General features: G+C 36.8%; 2 protein-coding genes across 4 annotated transcripts in view; one reads left to right on the forward strand and one right to left on the reverse strand.

Moving 5' to 3' along the window:
• The window catches only part of LOC145470621 (cyclic nucleotide-gated channel alpha-3-like), a 45,817-nt gene that overhangs the window by 3,409 nt on the left and 26,009 nt on the right, over positions 1-16,399 (forward strand). For all 3 annotated transcript variants that reach the window (XM_081454425.1, XM_081454423.1, XM_081454424.1), the window contains exon 2: positions 4,136-4,207. The gene's annotated coding sequence lies outside the window, so the exon portion shown is untranslated. The remainder of the gene's footprint in view (positions 1-4,135; positions 4,208-16,399) is intronic.
• LOC145470622 (WD repeat-containing protein 86-like) lies at positions 1,158-14,718 on the reverse strand. The gene is made up of 4 exons (XM_081454427.1): positions 9,901-14,718; positions 5,658-5,793; positions 4,404-4,507; positions 1,158-3,672 (listed from the first exon to the last, which is right to left on the reverse strand). Exons 1-4 carry the CDS (start codon positions 10,678-10,680, stop codon positions 3,544-3,546), a joined length of 1,149 nt encoding a protein of 382 aa, XP_081310553.1. The 5' UTR covers positions 10,681-14,718; the 3' UTR covers positions 1,158-3,543.

Below are 16,399 nucleotides of genomic sequence, written 5' to 3' on the forward strand. Positions count from 1 at the left end.
CACACTTTTCATGACTACAGGATGTCTAGACCTTTTGTACCCATATTCAAGTATGCTGGTAAACACCCTGACCCAAAAATGGATCAGTCAAGTGAAATATTTTGAGTTTAAATGTAAATGTATTTTGCATATTAATTTCACACCCACTCTGACTTGTACACTACCCATTTGATGTTGTGCTTTATTGTTATATTAGCAAATCAATTACTTTAACTTTTGTGGTAACTTTTCATTTACTTCAACTAGCCTCTAAGATATCAAAAGCACACATGCAAACTTCTGTCATCCCTAGCAGGGTTTGGATGACTGTTGTTTTACTCAGTTAAAACACTGAACCATCTAATTTACAATGTAGGCCCAGTTTAGGGAAACTTGTTTTTTTTAACAATATATGTTAACAAAAGATCTGTGTCTTGCATTTGACTTTATATTAATATCTATCTTAACCAATTAAATTATAATCATTTTTGTACCTGATAATGTTATGACAAGTCTATATATTTGTTCAGTTGGAGAACAAATCCTTTTTTTTGCAAAATTTAAGAGGGTTTCCACTGAACATTTGAGCAATAAAGGCAAAATTAAAGTAGCCACAAAAAACTCAAGCCTGGTGATGATTTGAATACAGTTATTTTAAGGAGACTTTAGCTCTGAGTCTAACGCTGTGAGAGAAAGATGAATTTCAAGTTATCCATATTTTAATTAAAAAGAATGTTTCACATCAGTTGAAACAAGCATTTTTACGAGGTTTGACGTAAACTTTCTTGGGAATGTTTCAGAGTCTAGTCACTGGGTTACGTGGTGACATGAATTAAAGCCAGATGTTTGGGACAGTATTCAAAATGTTACCTTGCGATAAGTAGATTTTCAGTAAATAAGTTTTGAACTTATTGCTCAGACTTTGAGTGGGATCCATCTTAATCTTCTTCCTAGGTTCCTAGATTTGACCCTAAAGAATGGACTAACCATAAAAAGCTTCTTCTTTACAACAGACTTATTTTGGTCACCATATGTCATCATTCCAGAAGTTTTGTTAAGCAGCAGCACAAATGGCAGCAGTTATAAATGTTGTTGCACCATTTAAGTGTATCATGTTCCTTAGCAACAATCTTGTAAGGGCCATGTTTCCACTTGATGTTTATGTACTTGTCCTAACTGAATAAAACTACTTTATTTTTGAAACTGAAGAGTGACCCACAAGTACAGCTGAAATCCCTTTTAGTTACAAGATCATGCTCAATGTATTTAAATGGAAAAAAAGGGGGGAAAGAATTTTTGTCACACTTATAGGCCACTACATCAACAGCATATATTACATTTTATTCTACATGTAGACCGAGGTGATGGTTTATTCTCTTAAACTAAAAATAGCAGGGATCAGATCTCAGATCACAGTTACGGTCGCTTCTAAACATTGGATAAATATATATGGAAAACTGTCTGCATTCACAGCCTAGATATATCTAGCAAATTGTCCTGCAATTTGTCTTTTGCCTATTGGTCAACATTTATAAATAAACTCATCATGAATCTAATACAATAAGTTATATATTTAATTATTTTAAACTATTAAATATACCCAATTTCTTGGAAATCAATCTCTAATTAAAAGAGGTGGTAAGAAGCTCTCCAAAAAGAAATAATAAGTTGTAAGATGAGTGGCCTAAATGTAAGCATAAGTATAATGCATTTAGAATCATAGCAGAACATATAATGTGCCTAAATATTACACAGGTCTTAAATGAACCTCCAGATATCCTTGAAATTGCATACTAAAATGAAACAAAATGGTTGCCTGTTGTTTCTCTGCAAACTTTGGGAATGTGCACATACTGTATTTTAGTTAGTTACTATGGGAAAAATCTGGTCTAGTTGGTTAACAATGTACAAGTATTTATATTAGTTGGTGTTGTCAAGTGAGAGAAACATGTACTAAATATGATGCTAAATAACTTGTTATTTAGGGGTTCAATAGGATCTTTAGAGGGCATCAGGATATCACATCCAGGCGGAAAATCTAATACAAGAGAAATAGTGCATACTCTAACAAGCAGAATTGTGGTTAATTCATTGACTTAAAATAAACCCAACTTTTAAAGAAGACTGTTTCTTAAAAAGACAGGAACAGTAGCATATAAAATATTGATGAAGCAGCTGAGCAAAGTTCTGTTAACAGCCAGTATATCTGCACGGTGCATTGTCCTTAATGAAACCCCTGTGATTAAATCAACATCATTGATGTTTGTTCAATTCAATGGCCACAGATCTTTTCAATTTTTTTTGTAAAACTTGGTGTTCAATGAAACAGCAACATATCAAGGTGAGTTACTTATCTGACGGTTAGGTCTTTCCAGCTTAGGGTTTGCTGTTTTACAGGAGCACCCTTTTACCTAAAATTTGTTCCTGTACAGCTTTTCTCTGCCCTTGACCACTTATTTCCTATCAATGTAAACATTATTAGAGAATATGGCTGGGAACTCAAAATAACTGACTGAGGACAGCTTAAGAGGTCTAGTGAAGGGGTAAAAAATTGTTTCCTAGGCAAGCAAATTTAACATTTTAACAAAAACAAATTGCATTAATTCATTTTACAGGAACTGTCCAAGACAGATGAAAAGTTGATTATTAACCTTAATTACAAAATGAAGCTACAGAACTACACTTTTACGGTGATTTGCAACTTGAGTTTGAGCACCCTTTAATATAAATTACCACAGCTAACTCACTGATGCTTTTCAAGATCTTGTATTACTTAATACGAATAATAAGTCTTGTCATTGAAGTAAATAAGACCCTATTATGTCCCTAACAGCTACCATGGCAACAGACTGTCACCTTGCATTGACTTGTTTCTCTGTTGGGTTAGAACTTGTAAGCACTTTGAGTTGCTTATAATGTACCAATGCTGATTAAACAAGCGTCAAGGACTATAGCTGAAGGTTATCCGCATTAATGAATATATTTTTAGTTTTATTGAGAGAAAGTGGACCCATGTTACAGTGATCATTGTCATGGTAACTGTTAACAATGCTCTGGGGTCTCATCCTGAGAAACACTGTTGACAATAAAATTGAGTCATCCATCATCACTGATTCCCTTGCCTTACACAACTATAACAATCTTGTCAGCATCACAAGAGCTGCTGTGATAGTACTAACAAAGGCAGTCTGAATTATGTAATAGTCATCTTACAACACAGACATATACATGAAGTCATGATTGATCATCGCAGTTACGTACACAACAATAGCTGCTTAAGTTGTGTACATAACTGCGGTGATCAATCATGTCTTCATATCTTTATCTGCAGTTCAAATATATAATATTTCATATTTTCACTTGTATAGATGTGTACAGGTGAAAATTATTTCTTTTTTTTTTGAATTCAACTTGAATAATGGTCAAAATTTAAATCAACCAAGTAACAAAAGGGTGTACCCAAACTGCCCTTTGCCTCTATGAAATAACGAAAAGGTATGTGGAAGCAACATGTATTGGGGATGGTGACATGGATTCATTTTGTTTGTTTTTTGCAGCATGGTTTTACTTTTTTGCTCTTCCATTCTCTTGGATATTATTGTATATGTCATCTTCATCATCTCGAAGTTTTGTGCAATTCCAAATTCTCATGCTTGCATCATGAGAGCCAGTGTAAAGCTTCCCTTGTGTGACCTTTTAAACAAAATTGACCAAAATTAGTAAATTTAATCTTTTTCCTTCCAGAATCACTCTTTTCTTAATCACTTTCCTTCCAACTCCTCCAGGAGATGGTGATATTTAGCCTGTATCCAGAGGATCCCTGGATACTTCTAGGAATTTGGTGTGAATGGCTGAGTAAAGTGCCTTACCTGAGGAAATGACACAGTAACACCCACAACCACAAAACAAGATCTTGGTACCTTTTAGGAGTTTTTTCAAAATTTCAGCCAAGCACCCCTGTCCTTTTTTTATGGGGTTTTCCCCCGTGACAGTAACACCAGGCAAATTTCATCCCAGACCATTCAATTCTGAGTCTACCATAGTATTAGGCACTTGTGCCTTCAACAGTAACAGCCTGCTATGAAGGGAAGTTACTGAAATGTTGTCACTGATTTTCCTGAATTAAATTAGCCATTTTAATATTTTTCATTTTCAGGATGATATTCAGTGGTCACATGAGCTATGCAATCCTGAAGAATGCTAACACTTGACAAAAAAGTGCAGCCAGGTATGCAAGTTTTGAAAAAAAAACTGCTGCATGTCACCCAAGACTGTAGTATATGTGCATAGGATTGCTAAGAATGTTTATTTAGAACAATACTGATGCAGGACAATGCACTTAAATTTCAGGCAAATGCCCCACATTCTTAATTCACTTGACAAAAATAATGTTACTATCACACTTAATTGTTTGTCAAACTTACAGTAAAACAGTTAACTGGACCACAATGGCCAGTGAATGTCCTCTTACACGTGCCAGATTTTGACTCGAACACTTTTACAGTGCTGTCCCCAGAACAGGTAAACACTAGAAAATGAAAAAAAAAAAAAAAAGAATATGGTGGGACCTAGTTAATATGGGCTGCAAACTGATGTGCAAAAGTGTCTGTATTCCCCGAATGTCTGTTGTAAGCACTTAGCAGTTTCTTTCACCAATGCATGTTTTGTCCAAGTAAACAAAGACTAAAGCATACAATTTATAAGTAGTAGAATGATATTTAATACCTCAGCTTTAACTTAAAATCAAACTAAACTTGTGTTCATTAAACAGTAAAATGTCTTCCACTGAAATTAATGTACTCTTGTAGGTTTCAAAAGTACCATGTAATCATTTACACAGGTCCATGACTTTAATAAAATCACAATAAGATTTCATTTTTCCAACGGGATGCAATAATTACAAATTGGTCATGAAAAATGGCATTAAGCCTTATGCAGATAAATGTAATCATTGTCCATGAAGTGAGGTCAACTTGGTATGAAAATGTGTTACTTGGGTGACCAAAAATTGTCTGTCATTGGTAAAAATATTAAGTGGCTAAATTAAGGATGGTGCCTACGAAATACAAAGGTTCAGCTAAACTACAGTCTAAACACCTTTTGCTCACAACCAGAAACTAATCACGTGTTGAATAGGCTTACCACTTCCATTTCATAACATAAAATGTAGGGGTAATCATGTGTTTTTTAAAGTTATTGATCTTTTTGGAAAACTTTTCTGGTGCCCAGTAAGTAAAACACTTGCGTATCTCGCACTTGTTTTGTGTGTGCACTACGCCATCTGCAGGTACATGTTTACAGTTGGACTTCAGCACAATTTTTGGCAGATAACAGCTAGTTTTTCAACTGGAAGACGTTCACAGTTAGTGGTTAGCGATATGCTGCTATTCTGGTGTTCCTGGTTTAAGTACAGTTACATTAAACTTGATTTGGTCACAGTAGGAAAATTTTGCTTTCATTTTAGTTGTGAACTTGGTAGCGTAGCTGATTGTGCCAATGTCAACCCCAGCGTGCGCCTGGCACTTAAACCATGCCTTGTGTGATGCGCAGAACGTGTGCATACTAACAAAAGTAGGCACCATCCTTAAGTGCATTGGACCAAGACTTTTAGCGTGTTGCATTTTTCTAAATACATTTATTGGACTCTCTCACTAAAAGTTTATTTGATGAAAACTTACAAAGGCCTTCCTGGAAGAATAGACTATGTATTGTGTGCTTGTGTCCCTTGTATGTACGTGTGCAGTCACCAAATTCAACCACCCAGCATTTTGCAGTATGGTCAGCACTGCATGAGTACATCAGTTTGTTAACAACCTAAGGATTTAAAAGTAAGATACATTTTAGCAGGGTTTTCTACAGTACAGTACTGGCTTAAAGTATTTACCCATTTGCTGTGGTTTTGCCTTGGCTGATTTGCAGATTCATACATGTACCACACTCTTGCCTCGGCAATGATGTGGCATGCTCAAAAATTTTTACCCAGGTTTTTTTGCAGCAAGTGATGCTGCAGTAAATGGTAGGATGCGGTATAGTTTGACTGGGCTATTGTTCCTTTTGTTTTCATGTTCATTGACTTCAATAGAAAAAACTTTCTGCGATTATCACACCTAAGTTGGTGTGAAAATTTGCCGGCTTGACGTATGGTTGTAATATTATTCCTGCAAGACAGAATCCGCTAGCTGGACTGTAAAATCCTCTAGCCGCGGGCTACTAGACACATATTCAAGCTCTTTAAATACAAGGATTCTCGCTGCACTCAATAACAGTAGTTTATTAAATTGCGGCATTCCTGACAACAGCAGGTCTGCATTTCTGGTACAACTTTACTGCACAACTTATCAGAACATGTTTCCTTGTACATAACATGGCTGTTTCCTTGCTCAGACAAATCAGTTTAGATTTTTCCTTTCACAGTAATTTTGTGTGGAAATTAAATATCTTACTAAATTATTAAATTGACTCATTTGTAGATCACCTTTTTCACATTAAGTAATATCTACAGGAGGCTACTTGTTTATTCAGACTCGCGAGGTACAAGAAGTGCCACATACATATAATATAAGAATGATTACTAGTGTAGAAGTTTAACTTTTTGATAGCCCTTATATTCAAAATGGCCAAACCAAAACTTTTTTAACCAGAATCTTGCAGACTATGGAACAAGCAAATTAAACTGACTTGTATGACTAACATATTTGACAATTTTTGTTGCAAGATTTTTTCTAGGCTGTGTTGCAGATGGAAATTTTCCCGTAAATAACCAGTGGTGTGTTGTTAACAACTATGTAACAAGCTGGATTTTTTCTAGTTGCAGTTTTCTATTTCTGTAGGGCTGTATAAGGAACATCTTTATTGCTTTTATGTTTCTTGTTATCTAAATAAAAGATTGGGTTCTATCAGTGGAGAAGGAATTAATTTCAAATCTTTAAGAGAACCCAAGATGCAATGTATATAAAATTATTAGGTAAAATTTGGTTTTGAGGAGGAGTGAATGAGTAATTGAAAGACTGAAAAAATACCATCACACCCAGCTGATTTTAACTGTAATCTTTTATTACTACTTGGGTATCTTGTGGAAAGTTAGTGGAAGCAGCATGGCCGAGTGGTTTAGGACACTGGTGTTGTAATCCGCAGATCCCGGGTTCAAGGCCCCCACCCTGCCACTAGCGGCATTTGTTTCTCGGTAGTCCCGAGTTCAAATCCTCAGTCAGGCTTTGTAAATAGCCAACTGGTCTGCCTCCTGCCTGTTGGGATTTTTAACTATGTTACATCTATTAATTTTGAAACATTTGTTTTCTTTGTTTAAATGGCATGCCTGTAAACTAGCTAAGCTTAGTGCTTGTGTAGCTAAGTGTATGACCACTATAAATAAGATTTACATTTACATTTTACATCTTGAATTTGTTCTATAAATAAACAGTGATGGAACAGGGGTTTCCTTAACATTTTCAGTAGGAGGGTAACTGGCATGGTTTTCACAGGCAGGAAAATCTTTCTGACAACAACAACAACAACATCTTAGTTTATTTTTCTCATTATAAATAGGAATACTATAACACTTTTAGTTTATTTAATTATAGGCAGTATGTTTCAGACAAACTGAACTTCGTTATGAGGATGGACAAACCAGGTGGGCAAAATCATCCTTGCAGCCGGTCAATTTGCCCAGTGCCCTGCCCTTAATGAAACCCTGCTGGAATCAGGGGCTAAAGAAAAAACTGACAAAAACAGAAAAGCAGGCACTCTGCCGCCAAATATTATCCAAGATAACAATTAGAACACAGCTCCACTGTACTTGAACTGAGGAGACAAAATCCGCTACTTGGACTCTGTTGCTTATATGTTCTCACTTTTAGGCAGTGAATTTATCCAGAGTTAATAGATACATCACCAGAAACCGAACTCTTGTGTTACAAGAACAAGAAACCCACATTTAGATCAATATATTTAATTGTTCTTTGCTACCTGATTTAACTAACCATTTTTCAACACGAAACATTGTGCAGGGCTGCAGCTCTGAATGACTACAAACTCGCAAAGTGGTTTTAGGAGTGTATGAACCTTTTAAAACTCCACAAGCAAAAATTTCCGAGTAAATATTTTTCCAATACGTAAGAGTGGGAACCAAGAGTAAATTTTGTTATATTGTCAGAAATAACAACTGGCTTTTCTTACACTCAAGGTGTCAGCATTGAGCCAACAAGCTGTTACGTAGGTGCATATGTTTTCACACCTTCAGAGGTTAGCTCATTTTATTTTAAAAATGGTATTGTTTATGCAAGTGAATGTGATCTGAATATAAAATTAAAGAACTCAAAATTGCCTCTTTTCAGATAACAATTAACTGCATTAGAGTGCAGTTTTTTTTTTAAATTTTGTAGTGTTGCATTTGGTAAACCTGCAGTAAAGGTAAACCAGATGAAATGTAAAGATTGCCTTCTACAAGGTGTGTTATATACTCGTGCTTACATCATAACTGTGCAAGAGTTTTGTTGTCCTTTCTGGTCAGTTTTGCCTTACTACCGACAGCCAGCACATGCAGTAGTTCTCAGGGAAAACTCGCTAATTAGGGAAACCAAACATCTTGAATTTGGAGCAACAGTGTTCATAATTATTTCCATTGAAATTTGAGTATTGAAGGGCAATAATGAATATTGAATAGTGGCTCAAAATCATCAAAGAATATGTCATATTTCATATTTTTAACTGGATAAGGATTTGTCACAAAATACGTAATGAATAGCAACTCAAAGATTGCATTTGAATACTGGTGCAGAAATCAGCTTGCAATAGTAAAACGATATAAATTGTGGTTAAAATATTCTGCTACAACCAGCGATTGAAATAACAGGTTTCTTTGCCAAAGCAGTCCCTAATCAAGATTAACACTTTACTTTTTAAACATTTCTAACCACAAGTAACAGTTAGGTAGGTATCTTGGAAAACCACAACTGACCACAGTAACTTTGACTGGGTTTAGACTCAGGTTTCCAGGGCAACCGTGCACCCCTCAGATAAAATTAATCTGGCGAAATAAAGAAAGGCTCATATTATTTTACAAAAGATGCCACAGAACCAGATCATTAGATGCTTGGTATCTATAGAAGTCAAATAAACAAAGTCGAAGCTCCGAAGCATCAAAATAGATTGAAAGACAACACAAATTTGTGCGAGACATCAAAACTACTTTACCGTGCTCGATTAAACTACTGAGATTCGAAAACGATTCTTTAAACCTCTATCAAAGACTTGTTTTTTTGTTTTTTTTTTTAAGTAGCCGAGTGATGAAATAAATAAGACGAAAACAAACTGGTAGTCTTGAAAACTTCGAACTCGTTGACAAATACATTTGTTAGAAACCGCAGAATGTGATCAAATGTAAAGATATAGCCAGCGAAACAGCGTCGACTTGTACTTAAATTTTGTTGTACTATAAAGTTTATAACCAATTCGACGAATTTTCTGCGGAGAAGTAATTAAAGGATGTCGATTCTTCGTATGCAAAAGGAGAAATGGAGCGTAAAATCCACACAGCAAGTAAAACAATAGCGTAAGATTATTGCTATAAATAACCTTCTGGATAACAGTCTGTTTCCGCGGTTGAGTAAAGCTTGCAACGAGAAAACCGCTTAACGAAAGCTCGTAAACGGAAGGCAAAGGCGACATGTGTTATTTAAGCGATCGATGTTTTCAGAAATTATGGGCTTAAAACGGCTTTGTCATTTGTAATGGATCCTTCAAACGTATTATAATTCATAATTTGAAATTGCATTCATAAACAAGTTCAGGAAGTGTTTCGTTGATTCATAAGTGTAAACTATTTTACAATTTATTCTTAAAAGGACAAGAATTATTTGGAGAAATAACTGGATATTTATTAAATTAACATACGCTGCCCTTAATTCCTCGAAAACTACGTACCTGAATTTGTATTATCGCACCTTGGTGACCTGTAAAGGTTTTTATTGGAGCTCCAGTTAACAGATCCCATGAACGAATTGTACTGTCCGCCGAACCTGTAAATAATGTCTTCCCTTTCCCGTCGACAGCCAGGCATGTTACAGCCCCGGCATGTCCTTTGTAAGTAACAAGGCACTCATTCGAGTTCATTCCCCAGCTTTTCGCTGTGCTATCGGCCGAACCCGAGATAAGAATGTCATCGTTGTTTTCCAAATCGCAAGCTGCTCCGCGACTGGAATCAGACACAAGTAGAAGAGGAGTCACGGACAAGCGATGGCCGCGAAAAGTTCGAAGGCATTCGCCCGTGTCGGCGTGCCAGCACTTTACTGTTTTGTCGTACGAGCTCGAAAATACTAAATCCCCAGAGCAGATGACTCGGTTTACATTCGAGATGTGGCCGAGAAACGTCTTAATGCACGCACCGCTTTCCAAGTTCCACTTTCTAACAGTCTTGTCGGCAGAGCTGGTGAAGATATACCTTTCCGTTACCCACACGCTTGTAATATAACTTTTATGACCCTGTAGTAACCCCACACATTCTTCTGTCTTAGTGTCCCAAAGTCGTCCCGTCGTATCTTCGGAAACAGTGACGACGGTGCTACCATCAGGACTCATACACATTGCGTTTATTCCTTCAGTATGCTCCGTCAAGCTTTTCAAATGATGTGCGTCCTTCTTGTTTTTTCTCTTTGTAGGACACGGTGGCGTTTCACTTTGTTTCTTTGAGATTCCACTTCCCATTATTGTATCGAAGCAGATCGGTTACTATTCTCCTTGTTGATGAACCACGGTAGAGATTAATTCATACTCGGTAGCCATTATGCTGTGCCTACTGGGCCTCCGAACGGAATGAGAAACATTTCGTTCGTGAGGCCATGTCCGTGCACCTGCGGGGGAAGCGATCTGTGTTTCAAATCCCCAGAGATAAAATCCTGACCGTCCGTCCGACCCGCACACTGTCCTAAGCTCGGAAAGCTGCAGAACACGAGTCGCGGTTGGGGAACATGCATTGAAAACTAGACAAACACTGCAACACTGTCGTCTTTGCGATGTTTCCCGAGTTACAGGAATTTGTAATGAGCTTGAAACAATGCAGTTTAATTAGAGGAGTTGCTATAGTGAAAGCTTTGATGTCATTGGCTAGGGCCGAACTTCAAATTAGAATTTTTTCCTGTCGAGGTGTTTAATAGGACATGTTTTTTTGTTTTTCAGGATAATAATATTACTTTTGTCGCAGCGAAGCTAATACTATGATTCGTTTTGCTTGAGCTAAAAGCGAAGAATAATATTTCTTGAATAATATTTATGATGCCAGACACCTTTCTAAAACAGCTTGTGAAAGCGATGGCGGCAAATAGAATGAAAACAGAGATTGAAACAAATTTTCATTCATTAAATGACGTTTTTCGTTTTACTGTTCTTTGGTTTCTGTTTTAATTTCCTTCGAGCAAAAATGACTAGATGTAAAAATTCAAGATGCTTTATGGTTTTAGTCGCGGCAAATTCCGTGAGATGTTATCTATTCAGTGTAGAGTGCACTTAATGTAATCAAAAGACCGCCTACAAGGGATGTTAGGACCGTTTGGAAGTCAAGCTGTTAAAGATTTGTGTCGATCAGTCAATTTGAATAGTCTTTGCTGTTGGACATGAATTCCACACGACTGGAAAGCGTATTAGCAAATAGACGACTCATCGAAATGATTTCACCATTATCAATTGTAGCATTAGGATGGAAAGAAAATAAATATTACGGGAGCTCTTAGTAAAGGGGGCGAGCAGAATGATCATTTTTCTTTCGTCGAAAAGGTTTTAAGACGGCAACGTCCGCTCAGAACTGAGACAAACGTCTTCAATTTGTCCAGTGAGCTTGTCGTCATGGCGATACCTGGGATCAGTCGGTTGTTTGGAGATACACCTCATGCTTTGACCAAACGAACAAACAAACAAACAAACAAATAAACAAAGAAGGGATACAAAAAGATACCACACAGGTACATAGGTCTTTTTCTTGTGGGCTGTTCGGTTAATCGCTGGGAGCCTTACAGCCGTAGAGCGTAGCGGTACTGACCAAAACCTGAAATTTACGTTGTCTGATAAAAGTTAGAGACATAGTTCAAGGAAAGTAACAGTGAAAATTTTAAAATCATCGTGAAAATAAAATTGCCACATGTATACATGAGTAGTATTCCAGACTACAAAAAGATAAAACAAAATTCAATTAAAACGAAATTGGGAATGAGCTTTTTCCGTATGTAGTTTAAACTACTCTTCCGCACGTAATAAAGTTCCTATGTGTAGCTTTTGGATGCATTTGTAACTGAACGGTTGTTTGAAGCCGGAATGTCCTCCCTTTTCACAGCCTGTCTTTGGAGAAGCGAAAATTACTTGATGCATTTCTTTGTTTCCATTCACACGTCACGGTGCTTTGTCAGTGTTTGTTTTCATTCAAAGCGCCGCGATCACCTGCCCCCTTCGCAGGTAACGTTCCAAGTTAGTGGCATTTATTGCCAGTACTCGATCGAACATGGAATTATTTTGAGCGGACAAGAAGCGGTCAAAAGCCAGCTCCTCTGCCGGTGAACGACGTATTATTGAGACTGAAGTCTCGCGCTTGCTAGATTAGTCAATTTTTTTAACGTTGTCAGTTATTATGCTCTTATTATTTATTTAGGTCTTTCGTTTTCAATTTATGCAGTATTTTAGCAGCGGTTTTATTCTTGCCGAAGTTGTTCATCAGCATATAAGAAATTAGATGATAAAGGAGAAAAAAAAATAGGATCTCGAAACTCGTAGATTATTATTGAGTCGTCAGGGTTGTGTTTGTGAGGCAGGAACTATTTCAAAACAATAAAAAAATAGTGACATTTTGGTCTGATCACCAGCTGCCTTTGTTCCCTGGCGTTGTTTAAAACGAGTAAATTACAGGCTTTCAGGAGATCTGCATTTTAAGTGCGATTTTCAGAACAGAAATGAATTAAGACCTACGTGCTACAATGATAGCTCTTTCCACGACGTCATCGCAATTATGTGCCATTACTGACAGAGCACCTGCTTGCACAGTGGTGGGTGGAAATCATCAGTGACTGAGAAATTTCCTCTGAAATGCAAACGAAAAATGACGCGACTCGGTGTGTTTCTGACGTTTGTCCCGTTGCAAAAGGGACAAAGACAACACTGCATGTTGGCAAGTGGTTGATTACACTGATAATTAAATGCCGTTGAGGACGGGTGTTGAATCACCTTTGCTGGTTGCCACGGTAACCGCGATCAATATATTTTTCACATTTGGTAAAATTAAGGTAGTGAGGAAGAAACGTGATACAACAGCTTCATTGTCTTTAGACAAAACAAGTCCAAAAGTCGAATGTAACGTGCGACGACAGTAGTCTGATGAGAGTGTACACAGTTTCAACACACGGAAGCACTAATTTCATATGTTTGTTTTTTCTTAGGACTCTGCGATCTTTCTTGTTTCCCGTGCTACAGTTCAATTTTGTTTCACACATGGCTTAAATAATCTATATTACATTAAATAAACCATAACCACAAAAGTAGTTTCTGGACTGTTTTTGCTTGGAGTTTTAATCACGATATACATTTAATTATTCGGTATTTTGCGCTGAAACATTAGTATACTCAAAGGGTACGAAGTGAAAGGTTCATTCATTCTTTATATAGAGCATCTGCACTTCTCCGTGTTGTCGTAGGCTTGAATATTTTGGGTAAACGTCAGAAGGTATTGGCATAACATTACCTTCTCCCGCCTCTTCCACACACACCCTATTCCGACGTTGTCAAATTGCTTTCAAACTCTGACAATTAGGCTTGAACGATAAGATGTGTAAAATTGGCATCATTCATTAAGAACTGAAAATTGTGTACTAAGTTTTGTCTCTATCTCAATCGTGCGCCCAGCTGAGTAAAGATGCAATTAAAAGTCTTGACAATTCGTATCACGAAACCAGGTTTTCTCCGAACAAGTTCACTTTTTCAGTATCCCATTTCTTTTTTTGTGGTTGAAGTCTAATGCATTTACAAACTGTACACTATTCTTCGTTTTTATGCGCAAAAAATAGAATAATAAAAGGTTAAGGTTGTGGATTTACATCAGTTAGCATATGGGGGACTAGCATGCGTGATGTTCCCGGCCAGCCCTAATTCGTATGTGACCTTACCTTAGTGTTGTAGTTCTGTTTTTATAGATTTTGCTTCATACATACAGTATGTGAATTAAGTATACACAATTTTCTTCGATCTTGTGTGCAAAAGATATAATGAGTCTTAAACAGGTAAAGTAGGCGCACATGTAGATCACGTCGCTTCAAGGGATTTGCATCATTTGAAGTCATGCATCCAACCCAATACCATTTTGTTCCCTTACTTTAGTAAAATATTTCAGTCTTTATTGCTTTAGCTATATACAAGTACAATGCTGTATAATATATTTTGATATTTTTTCGTATGATTCTTAAGTTAACTGTTACGTGTGTATGTACATGCACATGACATGCCGCTGTAAGCTTTTTTACGTCAGCTGGCGTCAAGCATCAAGCCTCATTCACTTGTTCCCTTCCCGCCTGTATGTATTTTTGTTTTTATGGCTTTAGTTACTTCCGTGTACAACGCTACACAACATTTTCCGTTTTAATATACCAAAAATAAAGCTACATTTGAGCTACTTCTGTGCGTGAGCAGAAGCCTCTCAATGCAATTTACATTAATTGGCATCATACATCCAAGCTAATTTCGTACATTAAACATCACCAAAAAGGTTTCAAGTGATTAAAAGCTGTTTTAAGTGCCTTTAAATTCATGCATAACATCAGGATTTTCGTCTTAAGGCGTGGGTTTCAGGTAATTTGCGGTAGCAAACATAATGGTACCTTACTGCAACCCCTGGGATGAGGATAATTAAGCAATTCCCATGCGTTTTCTCTATATTTTCGGTTATATTGATTTCTTCAGATGTTTTTGTTTAACGAATTGTGTACTAATTACGAAACGAAAACAAAACCGTCTATTTTAAAAAATTCTGGTAGTCCAGATGGATTATGTGTCTCAGCCTGAGGTTTCTATAATTTTCACTTGTTTCGATGTTTCAAAACCGAGCGGTCCTTTTTTGTATTCAGTTTTCATTTGTTGTCCTAAGCCTATAATGCTTGGACAATGTATATTTAATTTGTTGTTCGACTTTTTTTCGGCTGTTTGGAAATTACAAATTAGAAATATACCAATCACAAACTTTATCAAAGTGATTCATTAAGCAAGGAAGCGGACTGGTCCGCAGGTAGCACTGGCTAATATAGGCGGGCCAGACAAAAGGAAGAGTTAGTATTATTGCATTTAATACGATGAGGACTCTTTCCTTAAAGGCAATCTTGTCTGAAAAACAGTTTAAGTTCTAAAGTATACCTGATAGTTATATTTAACTGAACCTGGGGGTTTAAGTTGATATCTCTGAAGTGGTTCGAATACGAAATGTTAAAATCTCCTGGGCATCGCCATGTTTGTAATTTATGACGTCATTGCGCGGTCAAAGATCTCAATGTGGAGTTTCTCCTTGTAACTGTACCTATTCATCCGGTGTCTGAATTATAAACGATTAGAAAATAGCTCAAAGAAAATACGCTCGCTGATTGGATAAAAATCGTGTTTTCTTTAACCCGATAGAATCACAAAACTAGCACGAGCTGTTGACAGTAATGATCGCGCGAGTGAAGAGAATTTGCATTTTGATGATCAAAGTAAACAAGTTGTTTTCGTTTTTTTCGACACGGTTTTTCTAAAAGAAATAGAGATCAGGTTCTTTGTGTTTCTGTCGAGTTAAAGAAACACTCGTGAAAGTTTAGGACAACTGGAAAAAGCTGTGGAAACACTCGAATGTCGGTTCCTGTTCCCACAGCATTTCTTGTTCTCCCAAACTTCCACTCTTGTTTCTATAACTCGTCAAAAACACGGTACATGTTTTGTATTTCTTAATTAGAGGCACTTTCATATCTCAACGTTGTCTTTTAAAAACGTCCAACCGCGCAATCGAATGACCTCATAATTTCCCATGAAGCTTTGCAAACATAAACATGGCGGCGGGCGGGAAATTTGAAATCCTAAAATAGCAGAAACAAAATGTCCTGCACTCAAAAGAAGCAAGGAATTATGGACTTCAAGTCGCTGAATCAATCTAACACAAACACTAACTTGTGATTTGTAACAAAATTGTTTTTAGCCCAGATTCCCTTTAGGCTTGAAGTCTAACTTCTCGCTCCCGGTCATTATAATTAATTAAACTAGTAATAATCGTAGATTAAAGAGTGCGTTCGAGTTTTGGTAGGCTTGATATGTTAAAAAAAAAATTATAGGGAAAGCATTCTGTGCCTGAGCTGTAAGGTAGGCGTGAAATTGGTCTCCCTTCAGCAGAGGCAAAAACAAATGAATTGGCCACAAAGCACGTGCATACGAGAGG

This window comes from Orbicella franksi, chromosome 15 (assembly GCF_964199315.1).
Source record: "Orbicella franksi chromosome 15, jaOrbFran1.1, whole genome shotgun sequence".
NCBI classification, from domain to species: domain Eukaryota; kingdom Metazoa; phylum Cnidaria; class Anthozoa; order Scleractinia; family Merulinidae; genus Orbicella; species Orbicella franksi.